Here is a 22,495-nt window from a genome sequence, read left to right on the forward strand (position 1 = left end):
ATTACCCTCTAACATAGCCCTATGGCATTTTTCATAATCTCTATTACCTGGCACATTTATGTATTTACTAGCTATTTATGCTCTGTCTTCTCAACAAGTGCCATTGGAGGCAGGGACCCAAATACTTTGTTAATAGCTACAAGATACTATGATAATCTCTTAACCCAACACTTATCTTCATAAATACAACATGTAAAAGCTGCATACAGTAGAGAATGTAAGGTTTCCTACCTGTTTTTTGCTCAATCTCCTTACAAAACTACGGTACTAACAAGTGTTCGTATTCCAGAAGAAATAAGAAAACCACAGGATATTTAAAAATCGCCAAAATCGGTTTGGCTCAGTGGATAGAGCGTCGGCCTGCAGACTGAGAGGTCCCAGGTTCGATTCTGGTCAAGGGCATGTACCTTGGTTGCAGGCACATGCCAAGTATTGCCCACTGCCAGACGGTCCAATTTCTTCCCGTATGATTCTTCAGAGCCAAGCATAGCAACTGAGCCAAACTTTTTTTTTTTAAAGATATTTTATTGATTTTTTTACAGAGAGGAAGAGAGATAGTTAGAAACATCGATCAGCTACCTCTTGCACCCAAGGTACATGCCCTTGACCAAAATAGAACTTGGGACCTTTCAGTCCGCAGGTTGACACTCTAGCCACTGAGCCAAACCGGTTTCGGCACAACCGAGCCAATCTTAAGGCACAATATAACCTCATCCTTTACCACCACCCTCAGCTCATCCAGGGCTCAGTAGAATTTTCTCCTCCTCATTTTTTATCCAGTCAGGCCCATTGGACTAGGCCTCTGTCCCTGCTCAAGGTGAGCTCACACCTACATTTACCACACATTAGGTCACCATGCCTTAGCCACCTGACTGCTCTTCTAAAAAGTATCTCCATAATCAGGCTAGTTCCCTTAGCCAACCCTCAAGGGAAATGTGAGCTCTACAGCCCAAATTATTACTTCTTTTTTTTTATTATTACTGCCTATATGCATTCTGTATATCTTATTTCAAATTTGCATTTTTGATCCTGTCAGCAATTGAGCATATACCATTGTATTTATGGTGTTGTCCTGTAAAAGGATAAATTTGTCAAATATTGGCACCATGATTCATACTTCTTCATATCCTAACACAGTTGGGGTATTCATATTCAATGTATATCACATGAAAACAGAAGTGATCAAATCTCTGTTAATGAATCAAATATTCTTACTACACAACTGATGTAAAGTTATTAATTTATCCTAACTTTATTACTTTACAGAGAACAATTCACAGAATTTCAAATTTGAAAGGCATCTCAATGTGATCGATTCTCTCTGATGATACAAAACAGTCTTGAGAAAATATGTAGAGTAGAGACTTAAGAGTAGAGACTTTCAGCCGAAACCAGTTTAGCTCAGTGGCTAGAGCATCAGCCTGCAGACTGAAGGGTCCCAGGTTCGATTCCAGTCAATGTTTCTAATTCTCTACCCCTCTCTCTTCCTCTCTGTTAAAAAATCAATAAAATAGCTAAAACCGGTTTGGCTCAATGGATAGAGCGTTGGCTTGGGGATTGAAAGGTCCCGGGTTCGATTCGGGTCAAGGGCATGTCTCTTGGTTGTGGGCATATCCCCAGTAGGGGGTGTGCAAGAGGCAGCTGATCGATGACTCTCTCTCATCGATGTTTCTAACTCTCTATCCTTCTCTCTTCCTCTCTGTACAAAATCAATAAAATATATATTTTTTAAAAATCAATAAAATATATATTTTTTAAAAAGAGTAGAGACTTTCACTTGTACTTTTTCTTAATATATTTTATTGATTTTTTACAAAGAGGAAGAGAGATAGATAGAAAGCTAGAAACATCTATGAGAGAGAATCATCGATCAGTTGCCTCCTGCACAATCCCAACTGGGGATGTGCCTGCAACCAAGGTACATGCCCTTAACCGGAATCAAACCCGGGACCTTTCAGTCCACAGGCCGACGCTCTATCCAATAAGCCGAACTGGTTTCAGCAAGAGTAGAGACTTTCAGCCGAAACCGGTTTGGCTCAATAGATAGAGCGTCGGCTTGGGGACTGAAGGGTCCCGGGTTCGATTCCGGTCAAGGGCATGTACCTTGGTTGCGGGCACGTCCCCAGTAGGGGGTGTGCAAGAGGCAGCTGATCGATGACTCTCTCTCATCGATGTTTCTAACTCTTTATCTCTCTCCCTTCCTCTCTGTACAAAATCAATAAAATATATTAAAAAAAAAAAAAAAAAAAAAAAAGAGTAGAGACTTTCAGAAATTAAGACGACCTTGGCTTGAATTTCAGTCCTGCCACTCTCTAAGTATATGGCTTTGGGTGATTTATTTGACCTCTGTGAACCTCAGTTTCCTCATCAAAGGGGGAAAAAATATCTATTTCAGCAAAGCTGATGTAAGGATCACATGAAATAAAGTTTAAAAACTTAGCACAAAGTATTTAGTCTGTTTTCCTAATTCTAGAATAGAAAAAATTTCTATCTTTCAGCTACTCTGATAAGAAAAGTTTATGTAAAAATACTCTGTATACAGGAGACATTCCTCTTAATATAGTTCTCTGTATTCAAGTATTATTTTATTAATGTCATATTCTTGATAATTTTTTTATTAACAGGTTCCTTTAAACAGTAATAAAATATTCATTAGCTACAGAAATTTAATGCTACTCCAACATATTTCTCAAGATAATTATTGAGGACATGACTTAGTTGAGTCTCACAGGAATCTTTCCAAACACCTTAATTAGATGTCACCTTCTAGACAACAAATTCTCTAATTAGTGACCTAACTAAGTAAAATGAGCTAAAAAGATTTCAAGAATCAGCTCACCCAAGTAACAGGATGAAAAATGCAACCCAAAGTAATTGTAGTACTGCTGACTGTATAAATTTCCTTCTGATATTGCCATTTACCTAACTGTTCATAGTTCTCTTTTCAATATACTAAATGTACCAGTTAATAATGCAGATTTTTTTCAATACATGGAGTTACATATATGTTTATATATATGTGATTTGATATGTATGCTATTTTGTTGTATTGATGGCAAGCTTCAAAACTTCATGTCAAATTTGCTGAAGGTGTTAACATCATAGATGTTTTTAAGCTTAAAAATGTCAAATTTCATGCAAAAAAAAAAGAGCATTTGTGGGAAGTTTTAATTCATTATTTTGAAGAAAAAGTTATCCTATACTTCGGGAAGCTTATGGTGAACATGGTCCATCTCAAGATACTTGTAAACACTGGTTTAAATGCTTTAAAGGTGATTATTTCTATGTGACAGACAAAGAATGCCCAGGTCAACTGAAAAAGTTTGAAGACCAATGGAAAAACCGAAAAGTCATCAGTAAAATGTTGCTTCAATGTCACAAAACTCTTTTTTGCATTGAATTGTGACTGGAGATGAAAAGTGGATTTATTTTGAGAATCTCAAATGCACAAAATCATGGGTTGATCCAGGTCAACCATCAACATCGACTGCAAGGCCAAATAGCTTCAGAAAGAAGACAATGTTCTGCGTTTGGTGGGATCAGGAAGGTGTGGTGTATTATGACCTCCTAAAACCAGGTGAAGCCATTAATACTGATTGATACAGACAACAAATAATCAATCTAATCCATGTTTTGATAGTGAAACAACCAGAATATTCCAGAAGACACAGTAACAATTTTGCTTCATGATGACACACCATCACACACTTCTAAACCAGTTAAAGACACGTTAAAAGATCTTGCCTGGAAAGTATGAGCCCACCCACTGTATTCAACAGACCTTGCTCCTTTAGATCACCACTTGTCCCGATTGATGGCACACGCACTTTCTGAGCAGCACTTCAAAACATACGAAGAAGTGGAAAATTGGGTCTCTGAATGGTTTGCCTCAAAACAAGAAAAGTTCTATTGGGATGGTATCCACAAATTACCTGAGAGATGGGGGAAATGTGTAGCTAGCAATGGACATTACTTTGAATAAAGCACTTTTGATGTTTCTCTAAAATTATCATGTTTTCTTTTATTACAAAATCTGCCATTATTAACCAGTACACCTAGTAATTCTTTGCTTTCAATAACAGCCCTACATCTTTCCAATATCAAAGCTACTGTTTAAAATGTCCAAATTCAAAAACCTACAAGAGGTTACATAGTCAAGGAATGGTTCGCTTCTTTGGAGTCTACACCAGCACAGAGATCAAAGGCAAGGACAACAAGGCTAGAATAAGCTGGGACAGGAGAGCAACAGACAATATAAGAAAAAATTACACTGAGTGACCAGATTATTATGATCACAGAACACATAATAATCTGGCCACTCAGTGTATATCCTATATAATAAAAGGCTAATATGCAAATTGTCCCCTCGACTAGGAGTTCAACCAGCAGGCAGGCCAGCCACCTGCCCATGTCCCTTCCCCCTGACCAGGCTGACCGGACCCCACCCATGCATGAATTCATGCACCAGGCCTCTAACACACACACACACACACACACACACACACGCACACACACACACACACACTGAGTGGCCAGATTATGATGTGTTTATGATGTGTTCAGAGATCATAATAATCTGGCCACTCAGTGTAAGTAAATTACTTTTTCTTACTCCTCCCTCATATTTCCCCAATTCTGTCCCTTCACCTTTTGCTACCATTATTCTTTCCTACATCTTTCCACACCCTGTGAAATATGATCAATAGAATAGATAGCCGAAACCCGTTTGGCTCAGTGGATAGAGCATCGGTCTGCGGAATGAAAGGTCCCAGATTCGATTCTGGTCAAGGGCATGTACCTTGGTTGGGGGCACATCCCCAATAGGGGGTGTGCAGGAGGCAGCTAGTCAATGTTTCTCTCTCATCAATGTTTCTAACTCTCTATCCCTCTCCTTTTCTCTCTGTAAAAAACATCAATAAAATATATTTTTTAAATAAAAAATAATTCTCTCTCTCATCATTGATGTTTCTATCTCTCTCCCTCTTCCTTTCTCTCTGAAATCAATAAAAATATATTTTTTTAAAAAGAATAAGAAAAAGAAATAACAACTGCTATTTTAGAATAACCTAGCCCATGCAATTAATAAATTTCCATAAACCATGTCTTAACACACTGGCTTTTACTTACAAAAACTAGAATTTAATCTATTTTCAGTTAATGAATTTAATTAATTTTCATTAACAGGGTGATGTGAATTATAGCTATTAGCTATTTAGTGTACAAATCTAAACTGACTTAATACAAATCTAAGACTACTATTTTGCTCTTAGCAGCAAGGATCAGTAAAACTGAATATCTGATAAACCTAAATAAATGGATAAAACAATGATTACTAGAGAAGAGCTGGATAAATGGAAAAAGTTGGTGCTAAAGGCTAAATGAATTTATAGATCAACATTTTTATAATATTTCATCTAGCTTAAAACATTGGGAAAAGGGGTAAAATAATTAAATATCGCAGAAAAATGATCTCCCACAAAAAACTTTGTTTCAGTAAGTAACATGAATAATTTCATCTCTTGATATCACTTGGCTGTTTTTCATTCTGCCTTTCAATATGGCCCTTTGTGTAGTAACTAAATATAAAAATTTACTCTTCACACTAAAAAGGCCTCTAGGGATTCTAATCACTAACAACAGATGGAAACATTAAACACTTATCCTCAACTATATATGTCATCATCACTCTTCTCATCTAACTGATGCTTCTTCCCAAAACTGAAGCTTTGAATCTTCAGTGAAATTTTTACTATCCATCAACATTTGAATAGTGCACACAAAACCTAAAACATCTGTTGTCATTTGCAGCCAAATAAACCATTACTGAGTTGAGTCTGGGCAAATAATGCTGAATGATTAAAATGTCAATAAGATTTTCAGATCCCTAAAATATTCCAAGTATTTTATACTTTCAGGCTAACACTGTATATATTATATTAATGCTGTGCTTTCTAACTCTCTATCCTGTTTCTAACTCTCTACCCATATCTATCCATATCCATATCTCTATCTATATCCATATCCATATCTCTATCCATATCCACATCCTGTTTCTAACTCTCTATCCATATCTATCTATGTTTCTAACTCTCTATCCCTCTGTATTCCTCTCTAAAAAAATAAAAGTTTTTTTTTTTTAAATGTTGTATAACGCCGAGACCAGTTTGGCTCAACGGATAGAGCGTCGGCTTGGGGACTGAAGGGTCCCAGGTTCGATTCCGGTCAAGGGCATGTACAGTGGTTGCGGGCATATCCCCAGTAGGGGGTGTGCAAGAGGCAGCTGATCGATGATTCTCTCTCATCGATGTTTCTAACTATCTCTCTCCCTTCCTCTCTGTACAAAATAAATAAAAAATAAAAATAAAAAAATAAAATAAAAATGTTGTATATGAAAATTGTACCCACAAAAACTGGGTGGAAACTGAGGCATGAAAAATAGCAGATTCTATAAACTCAGAAAACTCTTTATTTATAATACTGTTACTACTTTTTCATAGTTACATTTTTTTAAATATATTAATTTCTCTTCCTAAGGGGGAAAAAAAAAAAGTAGTAGGGGCCTGCTTGTACAATGTTTTTAATAATTATGACTTTTATTCTGAGTGAGATGGGGAAACACTGGAAAGTTTTAAGCAGAGAAATGTCATGATCTGTTATGGTTGAAAAAGATGACCCACAATACATATTAAAGAGCAACTGTAGTCTTGGCTCAGTAGGTTGGAGCATCTTCTGGTGCAACAAAAGGTTGTTGGTTCAATTCAGGTCAGGACACATACCTAGACTGCAAGTTCACCTCAAGTCCTGGTGTGTATGGGAGGCACCAAAGTTTCTCTTTTACATCGATGTTTCCCTAGTTCTTTCTCTCCATGCTTCTCTAAGAATCAATGAGAGCATATCCTCCAGTGAGGCTTAAAAATATAAAAAGAAAGAAAAAAAAGCAACTGTAATAAAGCAAAGATTTCAGAGAAAACAGAGAGTACTGGAAAAAATAACAAGTGACAGGAAGATGATGGACTTTAGGCTACGTGTATGCAGTGAAATTGATAAGAAGGAGCTAGATTCTAAATATATTTTGAAGGTGGAGCCAAAAGCTTTTCCTAAAAGTCTATGGTAGTAATGTGAAAAGAGAAGAGGAGGGAAGTTAAGGTGGAAGGGGAGGGGAGGGAAGGATGAGGATTTAAATATAGATATGTTTTAAAACTTTAGTTTTAATACATAAAAAAGTTCATTAAAATATTTCCTGCAGTTGGCTGGGTGACGACCAGTGCACTGAAATGATAGGTTGAATTCCCTGTCAGGGCACATGTCCGGGTTTTACCCTTGATCCCCTCCCTGGGGAACACAGAGGAGGCAGTCAATGGATGTTTTGCTCTCACACATTGATGTTTCTCTTTTTCTTCTCCCTCTCCCTTCCTTTCTCTAAAAAATCAATAAAAATTTCATTTAAAAAAACAAAAACGCTGAATTACATGCTAATTGCCTAAAGCACATGTGTCAAACACAAGGCCCGCGGGCCAAATCCGTCCCGCCAGGCCTTGCAATGTGGCCCGCACCGCGCTGTCATCACTGCACTCCGCTGCGTTTCCATCACAATGACAGTTTATGACTGTTCAGTAAACCATTCGGCCCGCGATTTAGGCTGGATTTTAGATTTTGGCCCCTTCTCTGATTGAGTTCGACACCCCTAGCCTAAAGCATAAAATAAAAAATATTTGATACAAATGTTGACTGAACAAAAGATCCAGAATAGGTAATAATTAGCACAAAAAGTAAAAAATAAAATAAAGTAAATCCTGACAGTTAAAAGGAATCTTATATATAATAGTTCTCAAATTTTAGAGTACATAAAATTTACTTGGGAAATGTTTGTTTTAAAATGTAGATTCTAAAACTCACTGTCCATATATTCAGATTAAGTGGATATGGGCTAGTGTAAGAATCTGCATTTCAAACAATCTATTTCAAGCCCATAATATTACAATTGAGAAAACTATATTAAGTAATCTATTTGCGTAGAATAACATAGAATCCAGGTCTCATTAACTCAAGACAATGGTCTTCCTACTATTCTACTTAAACTACCTTATAGTTGAAGGAACAAAAAAAGAATTACTAATCCATTATTTGAGCAAATGGGCACTCTTAGAATTCCTCTTTTATTACTTATTCATTTAGTAATTTTTAATATATGTTTACTGATTTCAGAGAGGAAAAGGGAGAGAGAAAAATATCGATGAGAATCATTGGTCAGCTCCCTCCCACATGTCCCACATAAGGGACAAGCCTGCAACCCATGTAAGTGTCCAGACCAGAAATCAAACTTTGACCTCCTGGTTCACAGGCTGACACTCAACCACTGAGCACTCCAACCAGGTTTCATTTAGTATTTTTAAAATATCTATGTGCATAGGAAGATGGCAGATTACAAACCAATCCTATATAATAAAAGCCTAATATGCAAATTGTCCCCTCGGGCGATCATTCAGGTCCCTCATCCGAAAGTTCGACCAAGAGACCAGTACCAGTTCAACTGCTTACTATGACTTGAGCTGACCACCAGGGAATGGCATGGAACATGACAGCTGTCAGTGGGGCAGCACTGGCAGCGGGTCCCAGTGGAGGCACTGCTGGCCCTCTGATGTGCCCTGACAAGAGCAGGACCACAGCAAGATGATGGAGTAGGTAAGCAGGCGGCACCAGGCCAAGGTGGGTGCAAGCTCAGGCCTGACTGCCCTGGTGATCGCCCTGCAGACGGTGACCAGGCACTGAGGAAGCCAGGCGGGGTGGGGGGGAACCATAGGCTAACCCCAATTGGTCATCCTGCAAGCAGGATGGTGGAGACGGTGAGGGGCAGCGCCAGGTCACAGCAGGGTACTTGGCAGGGCTGCAGAGCTGCAAGGCTGGGGGCGCAAGCTGGGGCTGTGAGCCTGGGGTACAAAATGGGGCCAGATCCCCGCAGGCTATACAAGGGACCCCAACCATGCAGAAATTCATGCACCAGGCCTGTAGTCTAAAATATGAACCCTGTCCTCTAGAAGCAAGTATCAGTTAGGAGAACAAGGCAAATACATAAAACTGATATTCAATGGCAAGGAAATATATAAGTGCCAAAATAAGTGGGTTGGCCAATTATAAAATTAACCAATTTACACTGACTTTACTCTGTATCTTTTATTTGTAGCTAGAATTTATTCATTAGAGAAAAATACAAATACTTCCCTTTCACTGATAAGAAGGTTCACGTTTAGTAAATGTGTAAAATAAGTATTGAATAGTATCTCTCTCCCCATGTTTCATACAACTAACACTAATATCACTACCAGCACAACATCCTAAAAGCATGTATAGCTTTGTAGAAATCCAAGTTGATATAATTTTTTTAATATATTTTTATTGATGTTTTACAGAGAGGAAGGGGAGAGATAGAGAGCTAGAAACGTCGATGAGAGAGAAACATCGACCAGCTGCCTCTTGCACACCCCCTACTGGGGATGTGCCTGCAACCCAGGTATGTGCCCTTGACCAGAATCGAACCTGGGACCTTTCAGTCCGCAGACCGACGCTCTACACTGAGCCAAACAGGTTTCGGCTGATAAAATTTTTTATGTAAAGGCCTAATTAAGAGTTTGACTCTGTTCAAATGGTAAAGAGAAGCTCCCCTTCTGGACCATATTCCTGATATGTAGTAGATCAAAGATCCCATTTCTTCATTCCCCCACAAAAGTATCATACATCTATATAATACCACTGCCTCATTATAAACAAAGTATACTTTGCGACCCCTTGTCTTTGGGCTTGGCCAATGATATCCTATAGAACCAGAGTCTGGAAATGACTAGTGAGACTGGGCTTATCTCTTGTACTATCATTGCCATGAGACAAGTTTCCCCAAAGAGATGTTACCCTTCCCTCAAGGCTGAGCCCCAGAATGAGACAAGTGAAGCAGAACAAATGCTTATTGTTGTATACCACTATGATTTTGTGGTTGCCAATTATTCAGCAAAAGCTGACTGAATCACAATATTTCAAAATCCAAATACAGAGCTGTGGTTCTCAAACTTGCCTGAGAATCTTTTGGGGTTTAAGTTTTATAAATATACATAGGCCCCAAAGAGATCCATTCAGTACATCTAGACTGTGGCACCAGGAATACACATTTTATTAAAAAGCAAAGGTGCCTAGCTAGCATAGCTTAGTGGTTGAGCGTCAACCTATGAACCAGGAGGTCAGGTTCGATTCTTGGTCAGGATACATGCCTGGGCTGTGGGCGTGGTCCCTAGTGTGGGGCGTGCAGAGGCAGACGATCAATGATTCTCTCTCAACATTCATGTTTCAATCTCTCCCTCCCTCTCCCTTTCTCTCTGAAATCAATAAAAATATATATTTTTTAAAACCCAAAGGTGATCGTTATAGTGTCCACATCTTGAAAAACACTAAAATAAAAACTACTAAATTTCTAGTTCCTCAACAATATTAACTGCTCAAGAACACCAACTAAATAGGTTAATCTTTTTTGAGAATGTATGTGTTCATTTAAAAATGTATCTAAAACTGAAACCTAGCCAAGTGAATACTTTCAAATGCAGGAAGAATCAGCTGACATTGATGTCAATTCAGCCATGGACACTTCTGAGCCAGTCAAGAAGGAAGAGAATTATGATGCGATGCAGGACCCTGAGGTTCCTTAAGGGTGTCCTGGAGATCCTTCCATAATTGGAATACAACAATAAGGCCACTCAAAATGTCATTGGGAACACAGTCCCTGGTGGTCTCATGGTTAGGATTCGGCGCTCTCTCTCAAAATGTCATGGGAGGAAAAAATGCCATGGGCTTCCTGGCCTCCTAAGTGACCAAGGATAGTGTAGGAGTTAGGAGTGAGTCTCCCCAAAATGTGCCACTCTAGCATACTGATTATTTCGACGACAATTAAAGCCCAAAAACTCAGTAAGAGTTTGTTACCTCCCCTTTACCTGCCTAAAAGATTCAGATAGAAAAACCTGCTTCAGGAAGGGAACCTTAGCATTTATGAATTGCCTACTTTCCCCCCCTTAGTTCAGAATGACATATAGCCCTAGTCGGTTTGGCTCAGTGGACAGAGTGTGGACCTGCAGACTGAAGGGTCCCAGGTTGATTTCAGTAAAGGGCACATGTCCAGGTTTCGGGCTCGATCCCCAGTAAGGGGCCATGGAGGAGGCAGCCAATCAGTGATTCTCTCTTATCACTAATGTTTGTATCCCTCTCCCCCTATCCCTCCTCTCTGAAATCAATTTTTAAAAAAAAGAATGTTGCCCTGGCTAATTTGGCTTAGTGGATAGAGCATCAGCCTGAAGACATATGCCTGGGTTGTGGGCTCAATCCCCAGTTGGGGGCATACAGGAAGCAGTAGGCCAATGATTCTCTCTCACCATTGAAATATATATATATCCCTCTTCCTTCCTCTCTAAAATAAATAAAAATACTTTAAATAAATAAATGCTATATAATAAAAGCCAATATGGCAGAACAACCAGTCACTATGATGCACACTGACCACCAGGAAGCAGACACTCAACTCAGGAGCTGCCCTTATCCTGCAGTCCCAGCCAGCCAAGGCAGGTGAAAGCAGAGGCCCCAGGATCACCCTGCCAGTTGCCCCGCAAAAGGAGGCAGATGGAGGCAATCAGTGGCTACAGCTGGGGTGGGGCCAGCGAGCGGGTTGGGCCAGGCCAGCCAAGGCAGGTGCCAGCAGGGGGGTCCCAATCACCCCACTGGTCACCCCACAGATGGGCTCTGATTGCCAGCCAGGCCTAGGGACCTTACATGTGCACAAATTTCATGCACTAGGCCTCTAGTAAATAAATAAAGATTTAACCATGACTCCCAAAGATGAATGTGATATCAGTGTGCCTTCCAGTATTTTTTCCTTTCAGCTGCACTATTTGTACCTGTTTGGTTACATCACTGCATCTATGTATCCCCAAATCTACACAGACTCTCTTTAGTCACCCTATTTTAAGAAACTGCATTAGCCACTCCAACATTAAGCACAGCAAACTTTTACACATTTAGAACCAGGATGTTTGCATACATAATCACTACAGTACAAAGATCATGTCAAGTGTCTTTACTTCTTTGCAAAGACTGATCTGGTGAAGGCACTACTCTATCTCATGTTCCCAATTAGAGTGAGAAGTTGTTGTTATCATTAATGTTGTAAGAAAGAGTCCAGGCCGAAACCGGTTTGGCTCAATGGATAGAGCATCGGCTTGGGGACTGAAGGGTCCCGGGTTCGATCCGATCAAGGGCATGTACCTTGGTTGCGGGCATATCCCCAGTAGGGGATGTGCAAGAGGCAGCTGATCGATGACTCTCTCTCATCGATGTTTCTAACTCTATTTTTCTCCCTTCCTCTCTCTACAAAATCAATAAAACTATTAAAAAAAAAAAAAAAAGAATAGAAAAGAAAGAGTCCAGGTTATAATCCTGGGACACAATTTACTCACTGTGTGGTGAGTTATTTAAATTCTCTGTACTTAACTCACCCTCTCTGTAAAAAGAGAATAATTAAGTCTGCAGAATAGAATTGAGGATGAAATGAGAAAATACCGGTCAAGCTATTAGAATAGTTGCTGGCACACAGCAAGCACTTAATAAATAAGATGCTATTATTGTTGTTGTTGTTGCTGTTGCTGCTGTTGTTGATGTTGTTGTTGTGAAATCCAGCTTCACAAATGTGGGCTGCTATGTAATAATAAAGAAAAAAGAAGCCGAAACCGGTTTGGCTCAATGGATAGAATGTCGGCTTGGGAACTGAAAGGTCCCGGGTTCGATTCCGGTCAAGGGCATGTACCTTGGTTGGGGGCATATCCCCAGTAGGGGGTGTGCAAGAGGCAGCTGATCGATGACTCTCTCGATGTTTCTAACTCTCTCTCTCCATTCCTCTCTGTACAAAATCAATAAAATATAAAGAAAAAAGTCTAAACCACTTTTTATGCAGTGATTCTTTTAATTCATCCCTTTTAAGGGACATTAACCTAATATTTTATTTACCAAGTAGAAGTTAAGTTTATTTTTAAATCAATGTTCTTTCTCTAATTTTATCAGTTCTGATCACAAAATAATAAGCCTACCAATCATAAATGAGAACCTAGATGCTATAAAAGGTAAAAAATAACAAAGAACACTAAAAAGTCTATGCTCTGAGATTTCTGCTCTTAGAATGACTGCTTAAGCTTAAGGCCTTTTACTCTCTACATATTTTACAGCAACCACGTGATTTATGGCTAGAGAATTTAAATAGCTAACACAATATAAAGAAATCAAATAAAAAATCATTTTTTATCCCAAAAGAACTTATAGTGACTAATAATATTAAAATATAACTTCCCAAATATATTCAATTCAGAAATTCCAATTATTTAACACAGCTATACAGATGTGTCATAAACATAATAAACATTAATAAAAAAATATTAACAGCACAAAAGGAAACTTTGAATTTTCTTTCAGTATTTTCCCAATGCAAATTTTTTAATGGAAATAAGCAAGCAACCCCTGTCTAACGTGGCGATGAGAAATTTATTGAATATGAGACGTACAGTTATAAAAACAAGAAAGTAATTGAAAACTGTCATGTTGTCCTTGACTCATTTTTAAAGGCATAATCCATTTAGCCAGCCTAAACCAAATTTAAGGATTATATGTATGATTCACTCCTGAAATTTTCTAAAAATCCTATCATCAAAAGACTGCTCGCAAAAGGAACATGAGGCTTTTTTTAAGGTGTCTGAGGACTAAAAGGAAAATATCCTAAGGAAAGGATGACTACCATTTCTCTTTAAGCTTCGGTAAAATAACAAAGAACTTCCAGACTGAAACCTCCTAGAAGTCTGACGCGAGGTCAAAGTTGTCTCAAGACAAGACAGCCAATAAATGCCAGATGACTAAATGTACAGGGATCAAAAAACCCCTTTAAACGCTACAGCAATTCCAAAAGCATATAAAATACGAGGGTCCAGACTGAAAGATGGAAACATGATAACTGAAATACTTTGGAATAAAGTAACACTAATGATAACAACACTTAACAGCATTATACAATGTATTAAGAACCTCACAGTCATGGCTTCCTCAACATTGTATTCAATTCATTCAGTAACATTTCTTGAATAATGAAAGGAACATGGATTCCCAAAGAGTAACCTAAACCTAAAAATAAGGCTCGTGTATGTGTGTGGTCCATAGTTGATGTCCCTTTTTTCCTGCAAGCCAAATCCACTTCTTTAAACACACACACACACACACACACACACACACAGACACTACAGCTTCGTTTCCAAAGATCTCATAATGAGACACTATCCACTGGCGATTAAAATATTATTTTTAATCCTTGCATTACCTCACGGCTAAAAATGTCAAGAAACCACACCCAAGATGTCTTTCCCCCGCCGTGGGAGGTGTGAGGGGGTGGGAGACCAGGGAGTGGAGATTCAAAAAGGGCAGGAAAACAGAAAAGGATCTTCCCCTGGAGGGATCGGTGGAGGAGCGCAGGGACACGGGGGTCGCGGCTCCCTCTCCCCCGACCGGGGGGACACGCATCGAAGGGCGAGCGCAGGCCTCGGCCTCTGCGGGCGCCCCCACCCCACCCTCCCCCGCCCCCCTAGGATGAGCGGCCCCGCGACGCGCCAGCCGGTACTCACCGGCCGCGGTGCTGACCAGCAGGACGGCCCACGGCAGCCAGGGCAGCAGGCAGGGCGCCGGCCGGGGCCGCGGCGGCGGGGCAGTCATCCCGGGGCCGCCGGGCAGCAGGCGCGGAGCGGAGAAACCGGGGAGTACACGGGCGCGGGCGCGGGCCCTCCGGCCGGCAGGCTCGCCGTCCCCGCCGGGGCGCCGGGCCCGCTCACAGGGCGGCGGCGGGGAAGGACACTCGGCAGAGGAGAGGACCTGGCCGCCGCAGAGCTCTCATTCCGCTGCAGGAATTCCCTTTTTTTTTTTTTTTTTTTTAATTCCTCTCCCTCGCGGCGGGGGGCGTTCCTTCGCCTTAGGACGGGGTGCCTCAGCCCCCCCAGACGCAAGGCATGTCGGTGACGAGAAAGCAAGCCCCCCCGATTATTTCCCTCGGAGCTTCACGATATCAAAAAAGGAGCCAGGTCTGGGCGAAGACATATCCAAGGGCGCCGCGGGGTGGGCAGCGGGGGTTCGATCCGGGGAGCCGAGGAGCCGAACTACGGAGTCCCGGGCGGCGGCGGCGGCAGCCCCGGCGGCCCGAGGCGCATCGCCCGCGGCCCCGGGAGGGCAGGGTTCCCGGCCGAGTTCCGCTCCGGCGCTTCCTTCACTCCGGCTTCAGGAGCAGCAGATCCTCCCTCTCAAACGGGGCTCCACGGGGTCCGGCTCCATGGACGAGCCCGCAGCCGCGGCGGAACGATCGTGTGCGGGGCCGGCCGGCCGGGGGCTGCGGGGCGCCGCGGGGCGGGGGGCGGGGGAGGGGGTCGGCAGGCCGGGCGGCGCGGAGGTGCCGGCAGGCTGCCCTCAGCCGCCCGCTGCGCTGCGCTCGGCTCCTAGCGCCGCCGCTCCATCTCGCCTGAGGTAGATTCCACCATGAAAGCCTCGTCTTCGCCCGTCCGCGGCTCCGGTGACCGGCGAGTCACAGCCCCGCCGCCGCCGCCGCCGCCTCGCTCCCCGCAGAGCTGGGCTCCGGGCGCGGCTGGCTGTGGAGGCCGCGGGCGGGGGGCGGCGGAAGAGCGGATGTAGATGGCTGGCGCGGGGAGGCGGCCGGCGAGGCGGCGGCGAGACACGCAGCGCCCCTCCGGGAAGCGCAGCCAGTGGCTCGGAGCGGAGGAGACACAAAGGGGGGAGTCGCCGCAGCTGCCAGTCGGCGGCGCTCCCGGCCGGGGATCGCCCCGCCCCCGCCGCCGCCGCCTCCTCCTCAGTCTCCGGCTCCTCCCGACCTTGTCCGTCTCGGGCCTGCGGGGCGGCGCGGGAGGCGGCGGCGGCGGCGGCGGCGGCGCGAGGGGCCCGCACTGCGCCTGCGCGCGGCCCCGCCCGGCCCCGCCCCCCGCTCCGGGGCTGCCGGCGCCCGGGCGGCCTCCGCCGCGTCTCTGTCGAACCGAACCGGCGGCGGCCGGCGATGCGGGCCCAGATGGCTCTTCTGCTTCACACACACATTCCTTCCATAGGCGCACACGTGTGTGTGGGTGTGTGGGTGTATGTGTGTGTCTGTGTATGTGTGCGTGTGTCTCTGAGTGTGTGTCTCTGAGTGTGTGTCTGTGTGTGTGTCTCTGTGTGTGTGCGTCTGTGTGTGTGTGTGTATGTGTCTCTCTGAGTGAGTGTCTCTGAGTGTGTGTCTGTGTGTGTGTCTCTGTGTGTGTGCGTCTGTGTGTGTGTGTATGTGTCTCTCTGAGTGTCTGTGGGGGGGGGGGGAGGGTGTCTGTGTCTGTGTGTCTCTGTGTCTGTCTGTGTGTGTGTCTATGTATCTGTGTGTCTCTGTGTGTGTGTGTGTCTGTATGTGTCTGTGTGTCTATGTGTGGGTGTGTCTGTGTGTGTGTGTGTGTCTCTCTCTCTATGGGTGTCTGTGTGTCTGTCTGTATGTGTCTGTGTGTCTATGTGTGTGTGTGTGTGTGTGTCTGTATGTGTCTGTGGGTGTCTGTGTGTGTGTGTGTGTGTCTGTATGTGTCTGTGTGTCTATGTGTGGGTGTGTCTGTGGGTATCTGTGTGTGTGTGTGTGTGTGTCTATGGGTGTCTGTTTGTGTGTGTGTGTGTGTGTGTGTGTGTGTGTGTGTGTGTGTTGTGTAGCTGGGCGATCCGGGCCGCTGGCGTCGCGGTGTCCTCGACCCGAAGGAAGCCCGGAGGCCAGGCCTCCCTATTGTTTCTGGGGCCGGAGCCTGCGGACCCAGACGGCACGCCTTTCCCAGCCCGGAGCCGGCCGCCCGGGCCCCGCCACCGGCGGAAACAGACGCCGGAAGGGAAAGACCACCTCACGCGGGTGTTCCGATCGCTCCGCTCTTATCGCGCCCCGCCTCCAGCGGCCTTCCCGCGGCCCTCCGACGGAGGAAGGCTGGCTAGGAGGACGCGGAACCAGAGAGACCCTCCGCTTAAATCCGTGCGCCGCCCGCTGTGCCTGCCCTGGGCAGCGGGGGGGGGGGCCTGTGCACAAAGGCGGGGCTTTGGGTGTTTAAGACGCGTGGGGGGGGGGGTTTGCAGTGAGGAGTTGCCTCGGGGCCAAGTCTTCGCACCCCAGGAAATCCGAAGGTCCTGTTTGTAGCTTCCTTCAATCTGGAAAGGATCGGGCTTAGTCGGTAATTTTTTAATGGCAACATCCCAAGCCACCAGGATAGGGGAAGAGATCCCACCCCTCCCCCCTCCCCCAGCCTCGCCCTGCAGCCCTTACACACGCCTGTGGGATCAGGCCGACCTGGGTGGGATTTTGCTGGGGGAGAAGATGACGTGCGTGGCGCCATGATCGGAAGTCTGGGTTTAATTCTTAGCTGCGAGGTGGAAATTTCGCGTGGGAGGGCGGTTTTAGAGGTGAAGTCTAGCCTTCCCTTGTACGGAGCAGCAGGGTTATTCTGAAAGCTGGTTTTGCTGGTCTTTCATTCTGGCTAAAGGCAATTCCAAAGATACATCCACGATACCTTCCTCTCTCGCTTGATTCTTCAAGTCCTCTTTTATCTCTATCTGAACTTGATGTAAATAAATCTCCACATTCCTTAAACCAGTTGCTGTTATCATACTAAATATCTTCTGTAATTAGGGGTTGTGTAATACCAGCCCAGGATTCTCAGACTCTTTGTAGTGGAAGTATTTAGGCAGAGGGAAATAGTTCTATTAAGTGAAATACCTTCTTTTAATATATATTTTATTGATTTTTTAAAAAGAGAAAGAGAGAGGGATAGAGAGCTAGAAACATCGATGAGAGAGAAACATTGACCAGCTGCCTCCTGCACCCCCCCTCCCCCCACTGGGGATGTGCTCACAACCAATGTACATGCCCTTGACCAGACTCGAACCTGGGACCATTCAGTCTGCAGACCGACGCTGTATCCACTGACCCAAACCAGTTTAGGCTGAAATCCCTTTTTTTAAAAAGTTAGAAGGAGCATATGTTTAGTTCATTAGTTTTATTAATACGTTTTGTTTTGCCCAAGAGGCCTAAAATAAGAAACTGGTATTGTCTTTACCATTTGACTTTTAAGAAATCAGATCTAGCACTCAAGAGAAATTTAAGTATGCTAATATATAGAAGGTTTATTAATGGATAGTTTACAGCTTTTGATTCTGAAATTGGGACCGAGTACATGATTATTCTGTTTTTATTTGCATAAAAATTGTTCTAAGAAACAATAAGTATCCTTGTAAATTGTAAATATGTGATAAATAATATAGAAAAGGAGAAAGGGTCCTAGAAAATTCACATGAAAAAAAAGACATGCCACTGACTTAGTTAGGAATACTTAGTAGACAACCAGATAGGCAACCTTCCACTTCTGTTGCTCCATTGGGACATGGCTGTTCACTCACTATGAGAAGGAACAGGAGAGAACTAGAACTTGGCAAGCAATCTGCCCACTAAGACAAGACCCTTCACTCTAGTGAAAACTGGATTGGCAAGGCTTAGTATCTGCGCTAGTCAGGATAAGCTACGTTGTAACAAACATCTCAGCAGCTTATTGCAACAAAGGTTCACTTCTCACCCTTGTTCCATGTTTGACCATGTTTGATACAGGTCAACAGGTAGCCTATCACAGTGGGGTTCACTCTGGAACAGACCCTAAAACTTCGATTTTCATACAGGATGATCTCTCTGGAGTGGAGGGTCACACCATCAGGCAGAGGGAGAGATTAAAGTGCTACACAGTTGTCAATGACGCGTTAACCAATCCTGAAGAGAGCATTGAGGGATGGACTTTCAACATTGTACTAAACTGAGGCAGGGGCCAGGTCTTTATACCCTCACATCAACCAGTCATGGAACAGGTCTGCACCTAGGGAAGGGAGACAACCATGGGATAGAGAGCTTTCTTTAGCCAAGAACAAGCCCAGAGAGGGCCCCAGCTGCCAGCCCCCAACATTCCCAGCAGTTGGGAGAGGTTGTACTTGAGTCCTAAAGGGTAAATCTGGATAGCTCAGCACAACATTTACTCCATGGACTCTGCTCCCTGTAGTTACTAAAGTCCCCCGACTGATGGAAGCTTCAAAGAGACACATGCTTTCAAGATTGCCACTGTAGGAAGCATGAGATTTAATTGCTGGTGCTGCAGTGTTTTGGCATGTCTGAGGAATGAAAAGGAGGCCAATGTATTAAAGCATAGGAGAGTAAATTAGAGAGGTGGGCAAGTGCCACATCATACAAGGCTGGTGAGGCCCTAATAAAGGTGTGGGTCATTTCCCTGTTTGCTCAGGTCCATTCCCTTTTCTTTTTTTTTCTTTTTAATATTTTATTGATTTTTTACAGAGAGGAAGAGAGAGGGATAGATGGTTAGAAACATCAATGAGAGAGAAATATCGACCAGCTGCCTCCTATACACATCCTACTGGGGATGTGCCCGCAACCAAAGTACATGCCCTTGACAGGAATCGAACCTGGGACTTTTCAGTCGAAAGGCCGGTGCTCTATCCATTGAGCCAAACCGGTTTCGGCTCCTCTTCTTCTTTTTCAGGGGCTGACTGTTACACACTAAATTCCTAACACCCCCTCGCTCACTGGCTTCCGGTTAGGTCCAGCCAATGGGAGGCACAAGCTTAAGTAAATCCAAGCTCCTTAAAATGGAACAGAGGTTCCCGTTCATTCATTTCTTTCTCCAGCAGATATTGTTCGCTGTGCTCCAGGCTCTGTATGAGGTACTTCGGATAAAACGAGCAAAAACTATCCAAGTCTCTGCCCGCACAGACCTCTGGGATACCAAAGAATTTACAGCTTCTCAGACACACATGCGTTGGTGCCTTTGCACTTTCTGTTTTGTCTGCCAAGAATGCCCTTTCCCCCTCTGATTATCTCATTAATTCTTTTTACCATGTGACACCCAGCTCAGATTGTACTGCCTCTGAGAAGATTCATCTGACCCCAAACTCCAAACACAATGATTCCCTCTTTGCATTATTTTTATTTTCTTTTTTTTTATAATTATAGTATTTTTAGGATAAACATGCAAGAGCTTTGTAATCAGAGAAAAACATATGGTTCACTGTTTTTAAAAGAACAGATATGAACGATACCTGTATGGTGCCTGCATTTCAAATTAGATAGGTTTTTTGTTTTCTTCAATAGAGTTCTTTTATTAAATTTTAGGTAACTCCGCCTACCCCACATGAATTTCATAATCATCCTTTTGTACATTTGTACCTTTTATAAGAATTAGTTACTAACATATTTTCTAATAGTTAATCCAGAAGACATCTGTTAAGAGGGAAGAAATATGAGGGTATTAATTGGGTTTGGGAGTTGTCCAAAGGAAAACAGATACTGAACGGAAAGAGGGAGGAAGTATGGAGAAACCTGATCACTTCATAAATTTTGCTGGGCTAGCCATGTCTGTGGCTAAGGCAGAATAGATTATCCTCATTTTATTTCGAAAAGTGAAGCACATGCATATCAAAAAAAAAAAAAGCAATCAAGTTTATATACCAAAAGATTGAATTAAAGTCCTCACGCCAGCCTGGGTCACTCAGCTGTTAGAGCATTGTCCCAATATGCCAAGGTTTTGGGTTCAAACCTTGATCAGGGCACATACAAGAATAAACCAACGAACTGGCTGCCGTCAATGTATGAACCAGGAGGTCATAGTTCAGTTCCAGGTCAGGTTACATGCCTGGATTGTGGGCTTGATCCCCTGTGTAGGGAATATAGGAGACAGCCGATCAATGATTCCGATAATTTCTATTTCTATCTCTCTCCCTTCATCTCTGAAATCAACAAAAATAATTTTAAAGTATAAATTATTTTCTATTCAAACATATAGTTATAGATCATATTGTGTTACATATATAATTATTTTTAAAAATAGCCGGGACCGGTTTGGCTCAATGGATAGAGCGTCGGCTTGGGGACTGAAGGGTCCCGGGTTCGATTCCGGGCAAGGGCATGTACCTTGGTTGCGGGCAGATCCCCAGTAGGGGGTGTGCAAGAGGCAGCTGATCGATGACTCTCTAATCGATGTTTCTCCCTTCCTCTCTGTACAAAATCAGTAAAATATTTTTTAAAAATAAATAAATAAAATAAAATAATTTCATGAAATAGTTGGAGCTAGTTGTACAATTCTAAGTCCTTAGTTATACATATACCGTATTTTTCGGACCATAAGACGCACTTTTTATCCCCCAGAAGTGGAGGGGAAAAGTCCCTGCATCTTATGGTCCAAATATAGCCTACACATATACTTTAAAAAAAAAGTTTTTTTACTTGCCCGGCTCTGTGTGGTCTCTGTGTGCTTGCCCGGCTCTAAAATGGTTCTAAATGCTGCTGTTTACTTTACAGGGTTGATTACATGTGTTTATGACTGTGATGTTGGGTTTTAATGCACATAAAATATTTTAGGACACTATTTGTTTCAGAATCTTTTTTTCTTCATTTCCCTTCTCTAAAAACTGGTGCGTCTTATGGTCCGGAGCGTCTTATGGTCTGAAAAATACGGTAATTTTATAGGAAAGAAATCATTGGTTTTTACATTTTTCATCTTAATTCCCACTGTTCATAGTAAGAATGTAAAAACAAGATATTTTTCCACTTACATCCTAGTATGTGATGAAAATATACAATTTACCCTTTATAATCCCCCAAAAGGTCTGAATTACACCTTTACAACTTATCCAGAAATACTATGACTTATGAAAGTTGCTAATCAAAATCATTTACTGAATCCCCTCTAGGTGGTATGACTTTGTATAAATGTTATGTCAATATTAATTAAAAGTCATGTATTTCAGACCTGGCCAACATGACTCAGTTGTTGAACATCGACCTGTGAACCAGGAAATCATGGTTCGATTTCTGGTCAAGGTACATGCCCAGGTTTTGTGCAAGAGGCTGCCAGCAATCAGTGATTCTCTCTCATTGATGTTTCTATGTCTTTCTCCTTCCCCTTTCCTCTCTGAAATCAAATTCAGAAGAGGAAAGGAGAGGGGGAGAGATAGAGAATTTTTATTGATTTCAGAGAGGAAGGGAAAGGGAGAGAGAGAAACATCGATGATGAGAGAGAATCATTGATCAAATGCCTCTTGTACATCCCGACTGGCGATAGAGCTCACAAACTGGGCATGTGCAGTTGACCAAAATCGAACCCAGCATCCTTCAGTCCACAGTCCAATGCTCTATCCAACAAGTCAAACCAGCTAAGGCAAAAAACAAAATTTTTAAAAAGTTATGTATTTCAGGAAATGAGCGGAGAAACCAAGATGGCAGCATAGGTAACACCTAACTGCAGCCTCATACAACAATTTCAATAAAATACAACTAAAATACAAAATGGACATTACCCAGAACTACAGGAAAGTCAAATGACTGGAAATTCTACAACGAGAA

At 42.9% G+C, this 22,495-nt stretch overlaps 1 protein-coding gene across 2 annotated transcripts in view; it reads right to left on the reverse strand.

The window, feature by feature from the left end:
* BMPR2 (bone morphogenetic protein receptor type 2) overlaps positions 1 to 14,891 on the reverse strand; it is a 97,104-nt gene extending 82,213 nt beyond the window's left edge. For both annotated transcript variants that reach the window (XM_045575427.1, XM_036422276.2), the window contains exon 1: positions 14,682 to 14,891. In XM_045575427.1, the coding sequence (XP_045431383.1) occupies positions 14,682 to 14,769 (88 nt within the window). In that variant the 5' untranslated portion in view covers positions 14,770 to 14,891. The remainder of the gene's footprint in view (positions 1 to 14,681) is intronic.
* Between the last annotated feature and the right edge of the window lie 7,604 nt (positions 14,892 to 22,495).

The sequence above is a fragment of the Pipistrellus kuhlii genome, unplaced genomic scaffold (genome assembly GCF_014108245.1).
Source record: "Pipistrellus kuhlii isolate mPipKuh1 unplaced genomic scaffold, mPipKuh1.p scaffold_m20_p_7, whole genome shotgun sequence".
NCBI lineage: Eukaryota > Metazoa > Chordata > Mammalia > Chiroptera > Vespertilionidae > Pipistrellus > Pipistrellus kuhlii.